Genomic DNA, 19,498 nt, shown 5'->3' with positions numbered 1-19,498 from the left:
TCCGTGCGTCACGGCGTGGTCGGAACGGAGGACGGGCGAGGGGTGGCGGGGCCTGGGCGGACCCCCGAGGGCGGGCCGCGTCTCCTCTCGAGGCGGCGACGCCCCGTGCCAGCCCCGCTCGCACCGTTGGTAGCCCGGGGGCACGGAAGCTGCTTGTGCAGGTGCCGGGGCAGCTGGCCTCGTGAATGGCCCTTCGTCCAGGCCCTCGGAACGCTGTCGGCGCGTGACGGGGCGTGATTTGGGGCAAAGGTGTCCGCAGTTGCTGTGGGCGCTGCCCAGGAACCTCGGGCAGCGCTTGGGCCCTTGTGCAGACAGACGTGCTGTCAGGGTGACAGGCGTCACGTGGTGTCGCGTGGTGAGTGTGAGGCCGGGTGTCCAGAATCCGCGTGTCTCTCTGCCTCTCCCTCCACCTGGATGCCATCTCGTTTCCCCGGGGCGGTGAAACTTTGCAGAGCGAGTGGGCCAGGCATTGTCCCTAGTATGGAGCAGGTGGACAGCTCAGACCCCCGCCGCAGGTGTTTGGTGAGTGTCAGTCGTGTGCCGGGCGCTGTTCCCCGCCCTCACCGAGCTCACGTTGTCTTGGAGGGATAGGGACAGTCAGTGAGGCGATTGCGGGGAGTATCGGCTGGTGCTTGGGTGGGTCTGGGAGGCCTGGGTGGGGAGGTGACTTTTGAGCCAACGTCTCTGTGACGGGAAACTAGCCTTGCAAAGCTGTGGAATAAGAGCGTTTCGGGCAGAGTGAACAGCAAGTGGGAGGACCGAGGGAGGAGTCAGTTTGGTGTCCTCAGGTGGAGAAGGTGGCAAAGGCGTCATGAGAAAGGAGGAAAAAGATGCCTTGGGAGGAGAGGCCAGAGAGGGTGCAGCTCCGGGGTTTATGATGGGAGGCCTGGATTTTATGGTCAGTGTGATTTTATGGTCAGTGTGATTTATGGGACATTGTAAGCCATATGCAGGTGACTAATGGATTTTTTTTTAAATTCTGACTTGTCGCCTTGTCCAGGTGGCTAAGTTGGTTGGAGTGTCGTCTCGTACACTGGAAGTTGCGGGTTCGATTCCAGGACAGGGCACATCCCTGGATTGCATTTTTTTTCTAAAAACTATTTTTATTGATTTCAGAGAGGAAGGGAGAGAAAAAGAGAGATAGAAACATCAGTGATGAGAGAATCATCATTGGGCTGCCTCCTGTACACCCCACACTGCAGACTGACCCACATTCACTGAGCCACACCAGCTGGGCCGGATTGGATTGCATGTGAGATCCCCAGTCCTGGTGTGTGCAGGAGGCAACCGATCAGTGTTGCTCTCTCTCTCTCTCTCTCTCTCTCTCTCTCTCTCTCTCTCTGCATAAAAGTTTTTTTTTTTAATTATTCCTTTAATATTACAAACATAACCCTTTACAGGAATGAGAGCTCTTTCTATCTTGAATAGTGAGAAAGGGAAATAAAAATCATGACATCACTTAGATTCAAAGTGACCCCCCTTTTTTGGCTGGTTGCCTTAAGTAGCAATATACTTTAGGTGAGAATATATTCCGTTGGTTTGTACCTATCAGTTTTGACAAGCAACAATTGAAAGGAAATAACAGTAATGATAATAGCCATTTTTGAGGGCATGGGACAGACCCTGTGCCTTATTGCATTTAATCCTGGCAAAATGTTGTGTTATTTCTCTCTTCCTCTTCCTGGTGAGAGTGGTTAGTCAGTGTGCCCATGCTCTCTCAGCTGAGGTGGTGGGGTCGTGCCTGAGCCTGTGCATTCTGCCGGAGCCTGTACAGGAGGCTTCCCGGGACTCAGTCTGTGTATTGTCTCTGTGCTCCCATCACTGAGAGGGTAGAGCAGGCGATGCCAGCCCCCGTGGGCACCTGTTCACAGGACAGGGTAAGGAGATGTTCAGAGTACATGGCCCTGGAGAAGCAGGCACACCTGTGTCTGCTTTCCTTGTGAGTACCACAGCCTGACTCATCCCAATGTCTGTGGGATTTGTAAGCTGGAGAGAAATCGAGCCCACACCCCAGGCATGTGCCCTTGACCAGAATCGAACCCGGGACCCTTCAGTCCACAGGCCAACCCTCTGTCCACTGAGCCAAACCAGCCAGGGCTGAAACATATTCTAAAGGAAGTAAATGCCAGCATTCTCACAGAATACGTAACAACTAACACCGTATCTGTTGACGAGGAAAGTCGGCAGTCATATCCTCAGCCGTGTCCTAGCTGGTATCGTTCAGTGGTTGGAGCATCAGCCCTCATACCAAAGGGTTTTGGGTTCGATTCCCGGCCCCTGTAGGGCATCTGTGGGAGGGGGCCAGTCAGTGTTTTTCTCTCTCAGTCTCCTTCCTCCCTTCCTTCCATTCTCTCTAGAAATAAGTGGCAAAAAACATCCTCAGGTGAGGATTCACAAACAAACAAGAATATCCTCGGCCACTTTACAAGCGATAACCAGTTGCCAAACCGGGCAAAGTTTGTTCTCTTAAATTTAGTCTCACAGGATGGGCTAAAGCAGTGGTCGGCAAACTGCGGCTCGCGAGCCACATGCGGCTCTTTGGCCCCTCGAGTGTGGCTCTTCCACAAAATACCACGTGCGGGCGCGCACGTACAGTGTGATTGAAACTTCGTGGCCCATGTGCAGAAGTCGGTTTTCGGCTCTCAAAAGAAATTTGTCGTTGTACTGTTGGTATTTGGCTCTGTTGACTAAGGAGTTTGCCGACCACTGGGCTAAAGGATGCTGGTCTCCTGTGAGATGCTCTCTGGCCCCATTCCACAGTGGCTGCCTCTCCTTGTCCGTGACCCCTGTGCTTCCCCACACAGAGGACAGTGACCGCGTTCCCACAGCCGGCGGCCTTGGCACCGTCACGCCAGGTCTGGAGGGGAGTCCTCTGAGCGCTTAGGCTTGTGTTCTGCACAGAAGTACTTGTCCACATGTGGCTGCTTACACCGACATAGTTAAATTTATAGGTAATAAGTAGTAAATAAAATTAATAAGTGAAAACTCAGTTCCTCACCCCCCCCCCCCACCTACCACCCCCAGCTCAGTGGCCACCTGTGATAGTTACAGAGCCATTATGACTCTTCTCTGTCCCAGCAGACGGTCTTGGGCCAGCACCAATAATGACAGTAAGCGCCTTCAGGAGCAGGCCCGGTGTGGCTGGTTCCGCATTTTATTCTCAAAACCTAGGATATTGTAGACACTCGGGATTTTTGTTGAATGAATAAATTTATCTTTGTTTCTTATACATATGCAAATTGGGAAGCAAATCTTAATCTTGGAATTGTTACTTCAAATCTGACAACGAAGGTTCATAATATGTTGTTCCTATTTCCCCTCTTAGGTATCATATTACTTGGTTTGATTTCAAGTCATTTATAAGACTTTAAATCTCTTGAAAATGGAAAACCTAGTGCCGTCCTTCCCGGGGGATCCTGACGGTTGGTGATGGCAGAACCAAGCCTGCCAGCAGCTCCCGTGCAGCTCCCGCGTGTCAGCCCAGTCTGAGTCGTCCTGACCATGGATGGAGCGTCGGCCGTGCAGGGTGGCCTTTTGGAAGATGGATCCTGCAGTGGCACCTCAGCCTGTCCTGACGGCCTCCCGCAGCCCCTGGGCCCTCCGGCGCCACCTGACCAGTGGGATGAAGCCCAGAGTAAGTCCCCCGTGTGCTGCCGACACTGCCTTTACACAGCAGATGCGGATCAGCTTGCGTTGTAGAGGAAGACTGTGGTGTTTAAGACGATAGTGAACTTTTCATTTAAAATGTGTTTTTAGTATCAGATGAGTGTCTTTTCTTGGTTGATGCCATCTTTTTTTTTTTTTAATATATTTTATTGATTTTTTACAGAGAGCAAGAGAGAGGGATAGAGAGTTAGAAACATCGATGAGAGAGAAACATCCATCAGCTGCCTCTTGCACACCCCCTACTGGGGATGTGCCCGCAACCAAGGTACATGCCCTTGACCGGAATCGAACCTGGGACCCTTGAGTCCGCAGGCCGACGCTCTATCCACTGAGCCAAACTGGTTTCGGCAGTTGATGCCATCTTTAAATCAAGTACCATGCTTGTAAAACAGAACAGAAACTGCCCCGCATTCTGCCCCAGCGAGGAGGGGCTGCAGTGACTTCTGTTAAAGTTTCTGTGGGTCTTTCTCACACATCGTTATTCCCAACCTAGTATTCTGCCTTTTTGTTTGGTTGGCTGCCAGAATTTTACTACGGATCCAGAGCAGTCCAGTAGTGATCTAAGGATTATGGCACCACATTTGCATGTTAGCTGGTGGGTTATTTGTTCCTCAGAAGTACAGGGGTGAATTATTCACTGAGTCTTTATACCCCATTCAGGTCCAGATGCTCAGTGCAGTGTGTGCTTGAAAAATTATAGAGTACTGATTTAGTAGCAGCAGAAATTGCATTATGGTTCTTGAAAACCATGTTTGAGCCCTAAAATGGCTTTGCTGGTTACTGCTCCTAAGTGCTGAGTGAGGCTGGTGACAGCATGGGCCCAAGACCGAGGATCCCACAGGGGGCAGAGGGGGAGCCAGCCCTTGGATCCTCCACGAAGTGCAGCAAGCCCTCCAGAGGGTCCGTAATTTATCTCGGCCTCGCTGTCCTCTCGTGTGAAAGGGAAGATGAGTGGAAGCTGCCTCTCAGGGTCGTCGTGGGGGCTGGAGGAAGTGGCCCACGTAAAATAGGCATAAGCAGGTGGGACAGTGACGTCGCCATTGCTGTCTGTTTGTCCAGTGAGGCCTGTGTTTGGGCCTTCTCACTGCTAGATATTTTCAGAAGTACAGTATGATGCTCAGGGGTTACTTTGTTATGTAAACAGTGAAGTTTTTGAGACTCTCTCAGATCTGCGAACTCATCGGAAAGTGGCAATAACCCGCGTGACTTGTATCTGAAATGCAGGACCCCCACCCCCACATACACACAGGGAAGCCGACGGGGTCTTTGAGGGAGCAGACACCGGTTCGTTGGTGTCAGGGCCGTGGATGGGTCCCCTCGCTCTGCTTTGTGTCTGAGGCACCGTTTGTGTTCTGGTTTTACTTTTAGGGAGCATGACTGTAAGTAGCTGTATTATTGGGACTCACATTTTAAGTGACAGAAACCCATTTTAAATTCACTTGGACCAAAGGGATGCCATAGGCCCCTCCCTCCCTCCACACGCCACATTGGTTCTTGAACCTCCCGCTGGCTGGCCCACCAGGATAAGGGGCAGGGAAAAGAAAGACTAATAGTCATTTAATTGTAAGAAGTTTCTTCCTATTTTCCTTCGACTAAGGAAATAGGTTTAAGTTAATGTGTAAACAAGTGTATGTGTGATACTGTCTGTGGGAGAAACTGAGCTGGATACATGGGTGTGTTGTCATCTTTGGATAAACTCGGGCTCCCACCTTCACAGGTGCTCGTTGAGCAGAAGCACAGATTTGGGACTCAACTTTGCCGAAGTCATTCCAATCAGCTAATCCACCTCTTGCTTTAGATTTCTCATTTTGGTGGGTGAACTTGTACTTTGAAGTGACTGTGAGGCTGTGGCTCTGATTAGCACTGCGGTTCCCGAGCCTTAGTAGAAACATGGTCAGCGATGTTTTAAGCATTTGTTTTCATTGCTGTCTTGTGAACACAGACTCACAAGATTTCTCATTGGTCTTGTTTAAATGGAAAGGAAATGATACTTAAGTTCTTCCAAGTGTGAGGGTGAGGGCATTCCACAGATGAGGGTGGTGGGCTCTGAGTGGTGGGGCGACCGATCCCACATCCCCGCCCATGCAGGCAGCCAGGGCCTGCTTTCCTCCCACAGTGAACGGATGCAGGGTGTTGAGGTTGCTCATGCCCATGCCGATAGGTTCTCCTTCGTCCTTTTAGCTGCATATCTGCAGAATGACCTGGTTGGGTTGTTGTCATCGGATGGCCCAGCATGCCTTCTCTTCCAGGTGCCAGCGTCGAGGCGGACAGAGCTATGGATGAAGGAGAAAGCCCAGACGGGCCCAGCGAGGGGGACGCCTGTCAGAATGGGCCGATGCCACAGCTCCCAGGCCCGCCATCGGCTCTCAGTCCCACCAAGAGCCCAGTGGGTCCTGATGCGCCTCCAGGTGTGGCTGGTTTCCATGACAACCTAAGGAAGTCTCAGGGGACTAGTGCTGAGGGCAGTGTTAGAAAAGAAGCTTTGCAGTCTCTCAGACGCAGTCTTCCTATGCAAGAAACGCAACTGTGTAAGCATCCGACCCACCTCCTCCCCTCTCCACCCTCCCCAGCGCCCGTCAGTCACCACCTCCAGAGGCGTTCTGTTTGGTCACAATGGACTGTGCGTTTATTGTGTGGCTCCATTTCAGAGAGAGAGGACACATCTTCATGGTCCGATATTCGTGGTGGGACTCCAGGTCCAGATTTAAAGGGCCTGTGTGTGCCTTTTGTCATCCTGGGTGGTGAGCAGGCAGCCTGTGGGGAATTAGTCTCAACAGTTAACACTTTGTGTATATATATGTATTTTTTTTTATTTTATTGATTTCTTACAGAGAGGAAGGGAGAGAGATAGAGAGTTAGAAACATCGATCAGCTGCCTCCTGCACACCCCCCACTGGGGATGTGCCCACAACCAAGGTACGTGCCCTTGACCAGAATCGAACCCGGGACCTCTCAGTCTGCAGGCTGACGCTCTATCCACTGAGCCAAACCGGTTTCGGCGCAACAGTTAACACTTTGAAAGCTTTCCTTGATTAGTTATTTTAATCAACCCCCAGGGTTTTGTGCTGATCCCTGGAGGTTTGGGGGTGAACAAGTCACAAACTGGCAGCCTGTGAGGCCAAGAAACCTCCAGGCCGTTGTCTAACACTTCTTTCTCATACCCAGACATGTAATTTCACACTGTGGGTCATATACCCCTGTGCTCACATGACCCTACATAGGCCTCTGTAAACAGCCAGGGTTGGGGTCATTGCTTTTTTAAACGCAACTGTGTTGCTCCCATTATTGCATGTGGCTCACTCAGCACTGCCACGTGGCTTTCCCGGGTCATCTGTGCAGTGCGTGTCTTGTGCTCACTTCTAGGGCTGTATCCCAAGAGCAGGCTTCTTGGTCCAAAGCAACGGGCGTTTTTACGTATTCCCATCACGAGTGGTCTTATAGCTGCGCCCTAACGACCGTGAGAGCTCACTGTCGCCCACCCTCTTGCACCCAGACACGTTCTCCGTTTCCACTGGTCTGATGGGTGCTTCCTGGTGACTTGATTGTGAGCCTTGCACTTGCCTGATTACGGGAGGGTCTGTTGGCCATTTGGTCATTCCTTCCTGTGAACTGTCAGTTGATGTGTTCAGCCCATTTTTCTTTTGGGTTGTTTGCCTTTTTCTTCACAGGCATTATTTTATTAAGGCTGTAGTATATTCTTAACATTTCTGGAAACTCATTGGCAACATTTAAGCCAAGAGACACGTAAAAGCCTGGATTCCTGCTCGGAGGGATGTGTGAGCTCCGGTGCCCATGTGGCAGCGACCTGCGGCCACCCGCTTCCCTTCCTGGGGAGCGTTCACTCATGACCTGACTTTCAGGCTGTGTCCCTGGTGCTGAGTTTGCAGATTTGGGTTCCCTGCCTGCAGCCATAGGCCTCTGGGTTTCTGCCATCCGGACCACTTAGCCTTGAGAAAAGTACCAGACGTCTGATAAACGCACAAATCAGTAATGACGTTGGTGAATTCGTAGTGGAGTCATTGGAATTCCATTGCTCAGCTCTTTGGGGTTATTTAAAACGAGAGCTGCTTATCTTCTGCATCTGAAGGTGGTGTTGTCTATGAAGGGGTTAAGCTAGACAGCCCTTGAGTGGGCAGCATTGCTCTTGTGCTCATCAGCATATTCCCCTCCATGTCCAACATACCTGTCTGCTGTATGTGACAGAAACCTGTGACTTGTACCATTGCACTCACTCTTTACCCTTTATTACCAAAGTAAGACGTTTGGGTTTAGAGAGTTTAAATCTTGTTATTGGCCAAAAATATAACATGATTCATTATTGCAGGGATTTAGGAAAGCTGTGGGTAAAGTTCTATCTCCAGATGTAACTGCATGAAGAAAGCACATTTGGTATGACACACTCATGTGACTGGGTGTCACTCCATCACGACTGCTCTTCACTGGTTCCTCTAACCTCAGAGGTCAGAGTTACAGCTCCATGAGGGCCACCATGGGCACCGACTTTTGAGTGCAGTTCTGTTACTAAGGGGCAAGTTTGCCCGTGTCCTGTTGTACCCTCTGGATGCTGTAGGGACCCCAGCCCTGGGCATAGCCAGAGCATCTTTTATCAGACAGGTCCTGTTGGCCACCAGTGTCCAGGGCTCACTTTTTTTTTTCATCTGGAAGTAGGCTTTTAAACTAGACGGCGTTCATTGTTTAGAAGCTAAATCATGTTGTTAATTAAAATGACAGCCAAGCTGCTGTTCTGTCCTTTGTGCCCTGTGCTTTCTGAGTTTCTAAGTAGCTGTTTCCCCACCCAGGCTCAGCAGAGGCCCCGCTGCCGCTGGAGAAGGAGGAGCAGGTCCGACTTCAGGCTCGGCGGCGGCTGGAGGAGCAGCTCACGCAGTACAGGGCGAAGCGCCAGCAGGAGCGCGTGAGTCCTGCTCTCGAGCAAACTAATGGGGAACTTGTGTGTAACAGGCCATGGTTAGTCAGACGGAGTTCCAGGACCTGCCTTTACTTCTCTGTGCTTCTCTGGAAAGAATTTCTCTCATTGGTTCCCACCCTGGGGGAATTTCCAGCATCGCCCTGGCTCCCGCCCCGCTGGTTCTTCTTCCCTTGAAACAAGCACATTTCTGCCTTCAGTCTGCCGTTTGGAGAGACAGCCCTTGGGTGGGCAGCATTGCTCTTGTGCTTGAACAGCCAGCCAGTCCTGGGCCTCCAGGAGAAATGGTGTTTACACTGCTGGCGATGCCTCGGGGAACTCTAGAGCAGGGGTGGGGAACTTCTCTCTGCCCGGGGCCATGTGGGTATTTATAACATCGTTCATGGGCCATACAACATTATCATCTTAAACGTGAGCCTGCTATCTTTGGTCAACCATTTAATTATGTAACTCACCCCTAATGCCTGGGCAGGGCCAGAACAAACGATTTCACGGCAGACGTTCCCCACCCGTGCTCTAGAGGGTGAGCTAAAAATAATAAATTTATAAAAATATGTAATTATTAAAGCAATTAGGGTTCAGGAATTTGGTTTAAAAGTATGAGTATTAAAAATCAAGCCCTAGCCAGATTTAATCAGTGGATAGAGCATCAGCCTGGGTCCCGGGTTCGATTCTGGTCAAAGGCACATGCCCAGGTTGTGGCTTGATTTCCAGTAGGGGGGCGTGCAGGAGGCAGCCGATCAGTGAGTCTCTCTCATCATTGATGTTTCTCTCTCTCCCACTCCCGTCCTCTCTGAAAGCAATAAAAAAATATATTTTTAAATCAATAAGTATCTTAAACCAATTACAATATTAGTGGGAAAAGATAATATTTATAATGGAAAAGATAAAGTATCTAAGCATTAGATTAAAATGGCAGAAAAGGGGTTTAGAACTAGATGAACACTATGTAACTTCCTTTGAAAGCAGTTACGAATAAGTGGAGGGAAATAGCTCATTATCCTCAAAGTAATTATACTTGTAAGGTAGTTCTCATTCAACAGGACTGCTTTTTATAACTCGAAGAAAGTGTAAGGCTTATCTCAAAGTACAAGCATGGGAATGTAGCCAGGGAAGTGCTGTAAGGAGGAGTGAGGAGGAAGGACTTGCTGATAGCTGTTTTTAATTGTAAAGAAGTCACAGTCGTTGAAGGCATGTGCTTGGGTGGTCGCTGGTGACGCGGGACAGTGAGGCTGCAGAGCACAGCGGGCTGGGGTGGAGGGGGCACACACGGGGTGCTTGTTTGTCCAGGGGGGAAACGTCGTCCTTGCATCCTTTGTGGGTGGCACATCTTGAATGCCGTTGTCAATTTCAAACATAATCATCGTGCCTTCCTTTCCTTCTCAGTCCAGCCAACCTGCAACTAAAACGAGACCTTTCAGCACACTTGATCCTGAGCTTATGTTGAACCCAGAAACCTTACCAAGGGCCAGCACCGTGGCGATGACGAAGGAGTACTCCTTCTTGCGCACCAGTGTGCCTCGGGGCCCGAAGGTGGGCAGCTTAAGGCACCTAGCACATTCTAAGGAGAAGAAAAGTTCCAAATCAAGCAAAATTCGGTCCCTGGCTGATTACAGAACTGAAAACTCAGATGCTGGGAATTCGGGTGGAAATGTTCTGGCCACAGACTCCGCTGGGGGCTCCCTGCAGCAGAACCGAAGCAGCGTGACGTCAGTGGTGTCGGAGGTCAGCCTGTGCCCTGAAGCCGATGACCTAGAGAACTCATCCCTTCCTGGAGACATGTCTGAGGCTGATGGGAATGAGAGTGACAGCTCTTCCTATAGCGGCGTCTCCACCCGGGGGGTGCGCGGCCTTCTGGTGAACAGCGCGGGCACGCGTGAAGCATCCTATGTGATCAACGGCCAGGAGATTGCCTCCAGTTCTCTGGGCCAGTTCCCGTCCATCACGGATGTCCTCCAGGCCGCTGCAGCTGAGCACCGAGACCGGGGCCCAGAGGTCAATGGGGAGACACGGAGCCGGACAGACAGCATCTGCAGCAGGTGGGCGCTGTGCACACAGGGCCCGCTCACCAGTGCAGTGGCCACACCTAACTCATCCTTAGTCCTTCACATGTTAAGTCTGTCTTTGTAAAAACGGAATTAGAGCTGCTCTGCCATCGTCTGCAATGCTAGGACATCCTGTCTTCCAGCGTTTATTTACTTAGACCTGCCTCTAGACGGGCTCAGGTGCTTGGCTCACCTCTCCACACGGAGCTCCAGCGATGTGGGGCTGAACATGCCCGACTGCGGGGGGGTGTTTCCTGGCAGCTCTCCACTGGGATCCTTGTACTTGTTTATTTTAACCCTTGGGGGAGAATAGCAAGGGTGTGTGAGGTTTGGAGAGTATGGACACATGTAAAGGTAGTGGTCACTCGTGTCCCCACCACCTGATCCTTTGTGCTTTTTCCTCCAGCGTGTCCATGGAAGGGTCTGTGGCTGAAACGCATGATGAGATGCTGCAGGTCCTTAAAGAAAAAATGAGACTTGAAGGACAGCTGGAAGCCTTAACCCAAGAGGCTAGTCAGGTAAGGGGGGGTTTGGTGAACGCGTGGTGTGCCGTGTGCTTCCTGATCATGGGTGGAGTTTCACTCATCTTTATGAATAAGTTGCAGTTCCGCCTTCTCTGGGGTGGTTGTCATGTCAGACCCCTGGATAGTTGGGGAAACGTGGCACTGTCCTGGAGAGCTCACCTGTCAACACCTGCCTTTGCCTCACTAGTTGGTGTGGCCGCCTTCTGAATGCACAGGGTGGAAGGGACTTAATTTCCTGACAGTCAGTGTGGCTGTTTGACGATCTTTCCAGGCACTTAAGGAAAAGGCGGAGCTGCAGGCGCAGCTGGCCGCCCTGAACACGCGGCTGCAGGCGCAGGAGGAGCACAGCCACAGCAGCCAGCGGAAGCAGGACGCGCTCAGTTCGGAGGTGGACACCTTGAAGCAGTCCTGCTGGGACCTGGAGCAGGCAATGAGCGACCTGCAGAACACGCTGGAGGCCAAGAACGCCAGCCTTTCGTCCTCCCACCACGACCTGCAGGTGGCAGAGGAGCAGTACCAGCGCCTCCTGGCCAAGGTGGAGGAGATGCGGAGCAGCATGCTCAGCAAGGACAGCACAGGTGCGTGTGGGGCCCGGGGCTGCGGGTCTGGTCCGGCGGCGGCGTGCACCTCAGAAACCTGCTCTGAGGACCGACCTGCTGTCATGTGAATGTGCTGTGGGTTGTGTTCCCTTCTGATTTGCACACAAGGTGCCCACTTTTCTGCATGCGCATGGGGGTGCCGAGGTCTTAGGGGTTGGCCTTTCCACTCACTCTGCCTGTAGAGTCCATCGTGGTGGGACTGGAGCCGCCTGCTTGTTCCACAGAATTGCGGGTCTGATTTAAAATACGTAAAAACCTACCTTACGTTCAGCGGTGGTTCGGCCTGGATCCCTGTGGGGATCGATCACCGTGGAACGAGATGTGGAATAGTGGATCCAGGGAACCTGGGTGGCAGGCCATACACATAGCACCTGGGGGTGCTTCACAGGACACCCAGTTCCCAGACGCCCACTCAGGGCGCCTCGGCCTCGGCCGGATGTCAGACCCTCCCGTGCAGGCTGCTAGATGAGCTTCTGCTGGCAGAGCAGCTGCCTGGGAACTGGGAGCGGCCGGTGGGGCTGCTGGAAGGGCCATGTCTCAGCGTGTGACACTAGGTGTTAGGGCTGATGGCATCAAAGGAAAAGGGACAGACCGCTGTCACAAGGGCTCTGTCCTGATGCTGGAACGCACCAGCTGAGAAACAACACAGTGGACTTTTCTAGTTCCGGGTATTCTGTGATACTCAGTCCCTCAAGAAACTTACAAAATCCAGAAAGTTCTGAAAACAAAAATAATCTTATAATTCTGGGTTGCAAGGCTTAACCTGACTAGAGCTCATTGGGCAGCGAACAGACCTACACTCACATGAGGCTCAATGACATGTTTTTGCATTTTTTGCTTTTTTGTGTGATTTGCTATTTTAAAAGAACCTGAAACGCTGTGGTGTTCCTAAGTGTGAGGGGGCTGCGATGTGTTTAGTGGAGAAAAGGTGTGTGAGGGGAGCTTCGTTCCACCATGAGTCGTGGTGCTCATGGATCATGTAGGCGACAGACACGCACGACAAGGACCAGTTGACGAAATGTCATGGCCAGAACCTAGCCCTGTACCCCCAGGAGCCGTAGCTTAGCACCCAGGCTTGGATGGGCTGGGTCCCTGTTCTTCAGCGAAGCCGAATGGACCTGGACGTCCGCGCGGAGCTGCAGGCTCCTGCTGTGGGTGCTCTGAGCACGGTGCTTTCTTGCTTCCAGTGCACGACCTGCGGCAGCAGATGACAGCCTTGCAGAGCCAGCTGCGGCAAGTGCAGCTGGAGCGCACGACACTCACCAGCAGGCTGAAGACGTCCCAGGCGGAAATCGCGTCTCTGCAGAGCGTCCGGCAGTGGTACCAGCAGCAGCTCGCCCTGGCCCAGGAGGCCCGGGTCAGACTGCAGGGCGAGATGGCCCACATTCAGGTATGGCCCACCAGCACCGGGCAGCTCACCTTCAAGTCCCATGTGAAGCCACTGCTTTTCACTAAATTAAAAAGACTTGGGCTTTTAGAGTTCACAGATGCATGTTTTAAAAATCTGCTAACCACTCACATATCCCACACCCACCCTACACAGTAAGCATCTTTGTGACCAGGGGGTTTCAGCCCCTAGAAATGCCCCTCTCTGGGACATCCTGTGTTCCTCGTTCTGACTGCTGACGCGTTGCCCTGTGAGGGCGCCTTCCGTCCTGTGACCCCGTCTCACATCTACGTCCCCCTGGTCTCTGCCCTCCCTCCTGTGACATTGTTTCTGACACGCACCGAGCGCGCGTGGCTTCCCGTAGCAGCTGGGGAAGGACCAGGCGCTCCTCCCTGTGCTTTGGTGAGGAGCCAGCACAGGTGCACGCTCACGTGGCCACGCCCTCTGGGCCGAGCTGTGCTCTGGAGGACTCGGAACAGCCAGGAAGTGGGGGAAATGCACTTGGCTGCGAACTTCAGTGCTTTGGACGAATCAGGTTGATCATGAGGATGCCGAGTGGCACCTCCTTCAGCCTCAGGCCTCTTTTTTCTCTTTTAATTTCGCTGTATTTCTCAAATAGAGGATGTGACGTTCTAATTCTGCCCAATGCTCCCTTTTAAAAAACCTGAAGTCTACACATGTACAAAATAGAAGTTTTCTTAAATTTCCATTACACGTTTAAGCTGAAGGACCACACAGACAAGCATTGGTTCTGCTTACAATATATTTAGAAATAACTCATTTTACAAGTTAATAAAGAAGCTAGATTTATGCAAATGACCAAAGTCAGAAATGGAGTTGGAAGATAAAAACTGGAACAGTCCAGGGAGTGGCAGTTTGAGAAATGTAACTGCTTTTTTCAAATCCCCCTGGGGCCCAGGCTCAGTGTTTCTTAATTAGGGTGTTCACTGCATTGCCCCCTTGTCCCAGGAACATAGACGTGTTTTCGGGACTGTCCAGCAGGGAGGAGCGTCAGGGTGGTCTTTATTCTGTCGTTCCCTCGAGACACGGTCCCAGCACATGGCGTCTCCCTTGCTCCGGCACTCCCACGGAGACCCTGTCCTCAAGGGGTGTTCCTATTGGATCTGGAAGTGACGTGCTCCAAGGTCCTGGTGTAGACATATGTCCTCTAGACTCCTCTTTCCCAACCCCTCCTCTGGGCACCAGTGTGTTTAAAGCTGGGCTCCTTTTTCTCAAGGAGACAGTGGTCAGAGGAGGCCTGACTGATGGCCGGGGTCAGACCCTAGACTGGACTGCCAGTGTTATTTCTCGGGAATGGCTGGGTCAGTCTGGTGTGTCAGGACAGTCAGACACTGACATGTGTCTGGTCACAGCTGGTCAGTTCACCTGAGGGGCAGACCTCCAGCGCCAGCTGCACCTGCCGTCCAGCTGAAGGCCCCTCACTTTAGGGCTTACAGATGCACCTTCAGTGGGAACTTCTATGTAGATCTCACCACAAACTACACATTCTCGGGAGAATGACCACTGGCTTCTGGGCTGCCGGCCTGCCCCTCTGAGGCACACACAAACCCCTGGCCCTGGCGTCAAGGTGGCTGGCAGGAGGGTGGGCAGGGAGGCCTGTGTGGTGGGCTCCAGGGAGCCGCCCCTCGGGGGCCACCGCTGGACAGAGACCCTCACACTGGTGGTCTCGGGGACAGGCTGGTCTGCACTTGTACTTGAAATCCAGCAACTTCCCACCTTACTTTTTCTTTGCAGGTTGGACAGATGACCCAGACGGGCCTCCTGGAGCACCTGAAACTTGAGAACGTGTCCCTGTCGCAGCAGCTGACAGAAACCCAGCACAGATCCATCAAGGAGAAGGAGCGCATCGCCCTGCAGCTCCAGGGCATCGAGGTGAGGCCGCACGGCCCGCAGCCACGGCCTGTAGGGGCTCTGTTTTTGGTGGTGTGTGTTTTTGGGTTGGGCGTTTTTTTTTTGTTTGTTTTTTTTCCGGCCACTGGTCAAGAATAAGAAAATAAACAAATACATATGTACATGAAAACACGAATGTTACACATACATTTGTATGTCTTCTGAAATACGAACAACCTGCCGTGGTGCGATGTGCGGACTCAGTCCCTCGCGTTCTCACTGAATGGTCAGTGGTATCTCCTCTCCTCTGACCCTCAGTGGCCTGGGTCCTAGTGCTCAGCCCAGTGGAGGGAGGTGCTGGGCAGAGCGTGGGCAGGGAAGAAGGCTTAGTACAGTGCGTGTGTGAGAGCATTGGAGAGTCTAGCGGTGGTAAGTGCTCTCGTCTTGGAGCACGCAGCCTGCGCCACTGTTCAGCCCTCCAGCGCTGAGGTGCGGCAGTGAGGGAGAGGGCAGCTGCCTTCCACCCCGGTGGCCCTTGGCTCCTCTGTGTGCAGGTCGTGGACAGACGGTGATGCGGATGGACCTGGGCCTCTCACCACGTGGTCGGTTTTCGTGCTCAGTCTGCTGTGGCTGTCAGGTTATCCTGCTTTTTAAAACGTACTCTCTTCCGGGCCCAGGCTGACATGTTGGACCAAGAAGCTGCCTTTGTGCAGATCCAAGAGGCAAAGACGATGGTGGAGGAGGACCTGCAGAGGAGGCTAGAGGAGTTTGAGGAGGAGAAGGAGCAGCTGCAGAAGATGGCGGCCTCAGCAACAGCCCTGGAGCAGCAGCTAGAGCAGGCAAGCACCTGCCACAGCCTCGCCCGAGGGCCCGGGCCGCACGCTGGCCTCCTGTGGCTGTCCTCACCGTGAGCATTAGTGCTGGTCTGTGTATCGAATTCATTTTAATGTCGCATCGTCAGAGCTGGTGCTTCTGTGAGTGTTCTTGTCTGCCACACCTTTACGTACAGATGGCTGCCTGCACAGTGCCCATGCAGATGTTCTAAAACCCGAACAGGGAAGCAGTGTCAGTTCTGGAGCGGACGTCATACTGAGTCTAGTCCCTTTTCCAGGTGAAGTTAACACTGCACCAGCGAGACCAGCAGCTCGCGGCCTTGCAGCAGGAGCACCTGGACCTGCTGAAGCAGTTCACCTCAACACAGGAGACGCTGCAGGGCCGAGAGCAGGCCCTCGGTGACCTGCAGGTGCGCTATGATGAGCTGCAGGCCCGACTGGAGGAGTTGCAGGGCGAGGCCACCTCCAAGGACGACACCATCCGCTTCCTGCAGAATGAGAAGATTGTCTTGGAGGTGGCTCTGCAGGCGGCCAAGAGCAGCGGGGAGGAACTCGACAGAGGAGTCAGAAGCTTGGAAGAAGGTGCTGAGGAAACGTCAGAAATCTTGGAGCAGTTGAGACAGGAATTAGCCGTCAAGTCCAGCCAGGTAATGAACGCCATTTGCCCTCATTTTGTACGCATCCCACCCATGCATGTGAGTGTCAGTGCTAATGGCTTGGTTCTTTCTTTGAACCCCTTGTTTTGTAAAATGAAAGTGTGTCCAGGGCTGGGCCCTGGGCTTAGCTGAGGAAGGACCCACTCCCGCTGGTGGTGGGCTTCGGGCCTGCTTTAGCCACTGGGTGCTACGAGCCAGGAAGCAGTCGTTTGGATGTGGAAGTAACCTGCCAAGAACACATTTCTGCCCCCAGGTGACAGGCAGCTCAGACGGGGAAAGCTGTGTGGAACTTCTTTTTTTTTTTTTTTTTAATATATTTTTATTGATTTTTTACAGAGAGGAAGGGAGAGGAATAGAGAGCTAGAAACATCGATGAGAGAGAAACATCGATCAGCTGCCTCCTGCACACCCCCCAATGGGGATGTGCCCACAACCAATGTACGTGCCCTTGCCCGGAATCGAACCCGGGACCCTTCAGTCCGCAGGCCGACGCTCTATCCACTGAGCCAAACCGGTTTCGGCTGTGTGGAACTTCTGTCTTTTCCTTCCTGTGCCTGAGTGGTGGGACCCCCAGGACACAGTGGCAGGACAGTTGTGTCAGTGGGTGAGGTGGGCAGACAGCCTGAGTGTCTGGGTGTGTGAACCTGACCTAACACCCACACCTGGGAGCCGTATGCCAACAGCTGGCATGACTGGATGCAGGTGAACGTTAAAAATACGGACAGAGCAAGGAAGCTGCAGGGTGCAGGAAGTAGGGTTGGTGTCAGGGCATAATTTTGTCTTCTGATTCCACCCCATAAGCAACAGGACAAGAAAAAAATTAATGACATGTTTCTTTTGGGGAGTAAAGTCGAGGGAGACTGTTTTCTCTGCAGACAGTGACCAAGCTAAGTTACTTTCTAGGACCGATGTGGAGGCAGTGCCTCAAACCAGCAGGGCCGTAGTTACAGGAATTGTGCGGATTCTTTCGATAAATTTGAGTTTGAGTTTACTGACTGTCAGTAAGAGGGACATCAGGTGACACTTGGAAAGCTCTGGAGGAGACATTTGTTGGTTCTAGGCATTATTGATCATGTCCAAGTTTCACCTACATTGTTATTAACCAAGTCGCTGGTAGCTACGCCTTGGATTAAGATGATCATTCTAAAAACAGTGCGTAGGCACTGGTGGTGGCTTTCCTGTCTCGCTGGAAGCCGTCTTTCCCACCCTGACTTGGGGACTAGCGTGCACGCCTGTCCCTCATATGCACAGGGCCCTCCCGGAGCCCTCAGTGATGCTGTGCATGCCTGTCCCTCGTAGGTGGAGCACCTGCAGGAAGACGCCAGCTCTCTGAAAAAGCAGATGCAGAAAATAAAGGAACAGTTTCTTCAGCAGAAGGTAAAGTTGAGTTGTTGGTGTTCTTTATGTGAAATAACGGTGTGAAAACAATCTTGTAAGTGGATCAATCACTTCACTAGAAAAAGTTGATCAAGAGCAAGGTAATGTCTAGATGCCTTCAATTTTTTTTTTTATCCTCATCAGTGGATATGCTTATTGATTTTAGAGAGAGGGGAAGGGAGAAAGAGAGAGAGAGAAAGAAATATTGATCAGCCGCCTCCTTTCCACACCCCGACAAGGGGTTGAAGCCGCAACCTAGGTATGTGTCCTGACCAGGAATCAAACCCACAACCTTCCGGTGTGTGGGACGACACTCGACCAGCTGAGCCACCCAGCCAGGGCTAGACTCCGTCAGCTTCTAAAGGCACTTGCTTGACTCTGAGGCATGCCCCTCCCCCTCCCATCTTAATGTCTCCAGAGTCAGGTGCATCCACAGTGAGGTGGGCACCTGACCACGGGGATCAGGCCCTGAGTGTGTGTCACCACACACAGGCTGAGTTTCTGTTGAACGTGCTTGAAACAATACCACATGACCCAGCGTTGACATAGGTCATGGTGCACGCGTGGTGTATGTGTGTGTTTGTGAAGCCCATCCGTGTGGGAGGAATGAGGGAGCGTCGCCAGCCCAGGGTCTGAGGAGGGATGGCCCCTGAGGGAGCGTGCTGAAGGGCGTAGGCCAGGAGTGCAGCTCGGAGAAGGAATTGCCAGAATCCCAGGGAAGACAGGTGGTTAAGGCGCCAGCAGCCGGCGTGACACCTCCACACTTTGCCCAGACTTGTTTAGGAGCGAAATAAAGGGGTGTCTCGGTTGATGGTGTCTTTGGTTTGGTGAAATAGGTTATCTTTAGCCCGAGGTAAGTGGTGAGCATGTCTGTGTAAGCCAAGTGTCCCCTGGGCGGCCCGCCCGCACTGGCTGCAGCTCCTGTCCTGCAGGTGATGGTGGAGGCCTACCGGCGGGACACCGCCTCCAAAGACCAGCTCATCAGTGAGCTCAAGGCCACGAAGAAGAGGCTGGACTCGGAGGTGAAGGAGCTGAGGCAGGAGCTGATGCAGCTTCAAGGGGACAAGAAGTCCGTGGAGGCGGAGCAGGCGCGCTTGCAGAAGGAGGTGTCCCGGGTGCAGCAGCAGATGGCGGCTCTCGAAGGGCAGCTGGAGTCGGTGCAGAGGGAGCGCGATGAGATGGAGACCCACCTGCAGGTCTGGGGATGCGCCGACGGTGAAGGCTCCGCCGTGCGGGCTCCCGGTTCCAGGCTGCAGCAGCTGTTTCCAGCTCTGGGCCGAGGGAGCTGGCGAGGGGTGTGGAGCGGTGCCGGGACTGGGGTTCATGTGCACAGGTCCCAGGGTTGAGGGGGGCCAGCGTGCAGGTGGGAGCTGGTGGAGCTGGCAGTGAAGTGAGGCCGAAGTTGCCTGAGGGCAGGAGAACGAGGCCTCAGTCCAGAGTCCTACTGGGTCTGAGGGGCGATTCCTGAGATGAGAAATGGGGGACATGTCAGATCAAGGCAGTTTGACGGGAGGTTTTTTTAAAGTCCAGGAGAGGGCCAGGTGGGCAGATTGGCTGGAGGCCGGCAAGGTGAGAGATTTGAGAACAGACGGCGTTGGAGCCAGGTTGGTGCATATGGAGCTGCAGGAGCCAGGAG

At 52.7% G+C, this 19,498-nt stretch overlaps 1 protein-coding gene across 4 annotated transcripts in view; it reads left to right on the top strand.

Moving 5' to 3' along the window:
• GOLGA3 (golgin A3) overlaps positions 1–19,498 on the top strand; it is a 35,726-nt gene that overhangs the window by 339 nt on the left and 15,889 nt on the right. Inside the window, exons 1-13 of one of the 4 annotated variants that reach the window (XM_079762714.1) lie at positions 53–522; positions 3,326–3,634; positions 5,916–6,194; positions 8,466–8,578; positions 9,977–10,629; positions 11,042–11,153; positions 11,431–11,737; positions 12,946–13,148; positions 14,901–15,038; positions 15,674–15,835; positions 16,108–16,476; positions 17,785–17,862; positions 18,795–19,058. In XM_079762714.1, coding sequence (XP_079618840.1) covers positions 3,502–3,634; positions 5,916–6,194; positions 8,466–8,578; positions 9,977–10,629; positions 11,042–11,153; positions 11,431–11,737; positions 12,946–13,148; positions 14,901–15,038; positions 15,674–15,835; positions 16,108–16,476; positions 17,785–17,862; positions 18,795–19,058 — 2,811 coding nt within the window. In that variant the 5' untranslated portion in view covers positions 53–522; positions 3,326–3,501. Of the gene's footprint in view, positions 1–52; positions 523–3,325; positions 3,635–5,915; positions 6,195–8,465; positions 8,579–9,976; positions 10,630–11,041; positions 11,154–11,430; positions 11,738–12,945; positions 13,149–14,900; positions 15,039–15,673; positions 15,836–16,107; positions 16,477–17,784; positions 17,863–18,794; positions 19,059–19,498 lie in introns of those variants that run through there. The other 3 variants (XM_079762715.1, XM_079762713.1, XM_079762716.1) reach the window with 3 other exon arrangements.

Source organism: Cnephaeus nilssonii (assembly GCF_951640355.1).
Source record: "Cnephaeus nilssonii genome assembly, chromosome: 22".
NCBI lineage: Eukaryota > Metazoa > Chordata > Mammalia > Chiroptera > Vespertilionidae > Cnephaeus > Cnephaeus nilssonii.
The sequence above is the reverse complement of the archived record's forward strand: the minus strand, read 5'-3'. Positions and strand labels throughout refer to the sequence as shown.